At 53.2% G+C, this 2,500-nt stretch overlaps 1 protein-coding gene across 1 annotated transcript in view; it reads left to right on the top strand.

The window, feature by feature from the left end:
• The window catches only part of LOC138861325 (cubilin-like), a gene marked incomplete at its 5' end in the record, with an annotated part of 4,580 nt that overhangs the window by 896 nt on the left and 1,184 nt on the right, over positions 1–2,500 (top strand). Inside the window, one exon of the mRNA XM_070120328.1 lies at positions 1–2,500. This exon is cut by the window's left edge and continues 896 nt beyond it; it is cut by the window's right edge and continues 1,184 nt beyond it. Within this exon, the coding sequence (XP_069976429.1) occupies positions 1–2,500 (2,500 nt within the window).

A 2,500-nucleotide genomic window follows, 5' to 3' on the forward strand; every position in this document is an offset into this window, starting at 1 on the left:
TGCGGGGGCGTGTACGACATCAGCGGGGAGGAGCCTCTGCTCCTGTCGACACCCAACTACCCGCTGGCGTACCCTCCCGACACCAAGTGCCACTGGCTCGTGCTCTCGCGGGCGCTCGTGGGCGTCGAGCTCCTCAGCTACTACATCAGCCCCGGGTCGCAAGACCTGCTGCAGATTTCCACCGAAGGCTTCTCCGACCTGCAGACCTACAACACCAGGAAGGTCTACGTGTCAAAGGTGATGTCCCTCAGCTTCACGGCCAACCCGCACCTGGCCAAGAGCTTCCCGGAGCCCGGAGTGCAGCTCAGGGTCTTCCCGATCAACGAGACGAACGAGTGCAACAGGACGGTGGCTGTGAGTCTGGACTCGAGTGCAGTGATCACGTCGAACCAATACCCGAATGGGTATGACAATTTCCTCTACTGCTTCTGGAAAATCAAATTCAACATCTCAGACGGGTACATCGGGCGGCTGAAGTTCGCCGACTTCGACATTGAGGAGCAGAGTGACTGCGAGTACGACTACCTGCGAATCAGCGACGAAGCCCAGGGGAAAGACCAAAGGTACTGTGGCTTCAAGAGGGCCCTCGTGCACAAGACGTACAGCGAGGAGGTGGAGATGTCCTTCAAGAGCGACGAGAGTAACCTCATTTTCTATAAGGGATTTTCTGTTTACGTTTCCTTGGAAAAGATAAGGGTCGACGAGTGTACTCTCGAGAAGACAGAGCGAGGCACTTGGGTGCTGAAATCGCCTTACCTCCCCTATGCTTTCCCTGCTTATTCCGTCTGCAACGTGAATCTCTACAGCGAGAGGACGGATCGCTTCAAAATCAGGTTTTCCAAATTCCTCCTCCAGAAAAGGGAAGTGTGCACCAAGGGAGACTATCTCTCGGTGAAGGACGAGGTCATAAACCGAACCGAGGTGTTTTGCGGGGATCTGCAAGGCTACTCGTACATCACTGCAGGAAACAACCTGAGCTTCGCCTTCTCCTCCGATAGCAGCAACGTGGCCGAGGGCTTCGAGCTCGAGATCCAGCGCATGATGGACGGCAACTGCGGCGGGAACTTCATGCTGAACCCCGGCGCGAGTTTGGACCTGCGGGCGCCGGGGAACAAAGAGAAGGACGGCGAGTGTGTGTGGGTCTTCCAGGGCAACAACAGCGTCCTTATGCTGGACTTCAATAAGGTCGAGAACGTGAGGGTCTCCTCCACGGGGATGTACACCAATCTCTTCGACTACAACGAGAGAACACTGGATTTTATTGATCCTTCTGAGAGCTACATGGTCTTGAGCCGAGAGAGGGGCGTGAAGATAAAAGTTAGAGCTTATGAGCCATTCTATGACTGCGGATCCGTGCTGGAGTTGGGCGCTGATCCCATCTTGATTGACAATCTGGGCGTCTTGGATTGCTCCGTCCAGGTAAGACGAGCGGGCGATGGCGAGGACGATAACCGGGCGATCAGTTTCAGTTTATTGTCAATGAGCCACTCCTCCGCCTGCGCCGTCAGGCTCTTCGACGCCGAGGCTGGGAGGTCGGACAGGCTGTGCGAAGACGACTGGCGACAGAATTACATAACTTCGAGCGAGACGGTCAACGTAACGGCTATCATTCCGAGGAACAGAGGTGAGAACGAGTTTATGCTGCTGGTTCAGCCGCTTCAGTTTACCTGCGGGAGTACCTATGAGGTAACGGATAGGAAGATTATTATAAGGAACCGAGACTTGGTCCGAGGAGAGACGTGTGTTTACAGATTTAAGAGTAACAATGAGAGAATAGTACTGGATGTCGCGAGTGGAAACAGGAGGCACCTGTCTTTGATTAGTGCATCAACAGAAGGCACGTTCCAAACCCTCAAACCGCTATCATCTTACAGCACAACGTCTCTGGAAACTAACAAAGAATTTCTTGTGGTTATCGACCCACTTCCGAGGAAAGCCAGCCTCGTGATCCAGGTCATGCGAGAGGCCAAGGTCAACAACATGTGCAATACGTGTCTCGTCTTGAACTCCGGCAGTAGCGGCGTCGTAAAGTCCCCGACGACAGCCGGCCTGACCACATACCCGTCTGGTCTCTCGTGCGACGTCAAGTTCGAGGCCGAGAAGGAACAACAGACGGTGGTGCTGACCATAAACTCTTTAGACATCCCCAAGAACACTTCCGTAGACAGATTATCCATAATTAAAGGTGACAGTGAGACTGTCATCGATCCTTCACGCTTCCCCATAAAGCCTTTTACGTTGATGGAAGAGACGCCCTTCTCGCTTCGTTTCCTGACCTCCTCTGACAACGAATATGAAGGATACGAGATAGCATATAATGTTTATGAGTGCGGAGGCATTGTGACACTGCGCAATGAAGATAAGATTAGCATACGCTCTCCGGGATCTGAATTGTACCCGACTTACACTCGATGTATGTGGTTCATCAAAACACAAATGGCGAGCTTCAGCGACCGCATCACGGTGAGGGTGGTCGATTTCGACGTCCACGCTTCAGACA

Source organism: Penaeus vannamei, unplaced genomic scaffold, assembly GCF_042767895.1.
Source record: "Penaeus vannamei isolate JL-2024 unplaced genomic scaffold, ASM4276789v1 unanchor4593, whole genome shotgun sequence".
Taxonomy (NCBI): Eukaryota; Metazoa; Arthropoda; class Malacostraca; order Decapoda; family Penaeidae; genus Penaeus; species Penaeus vannamei.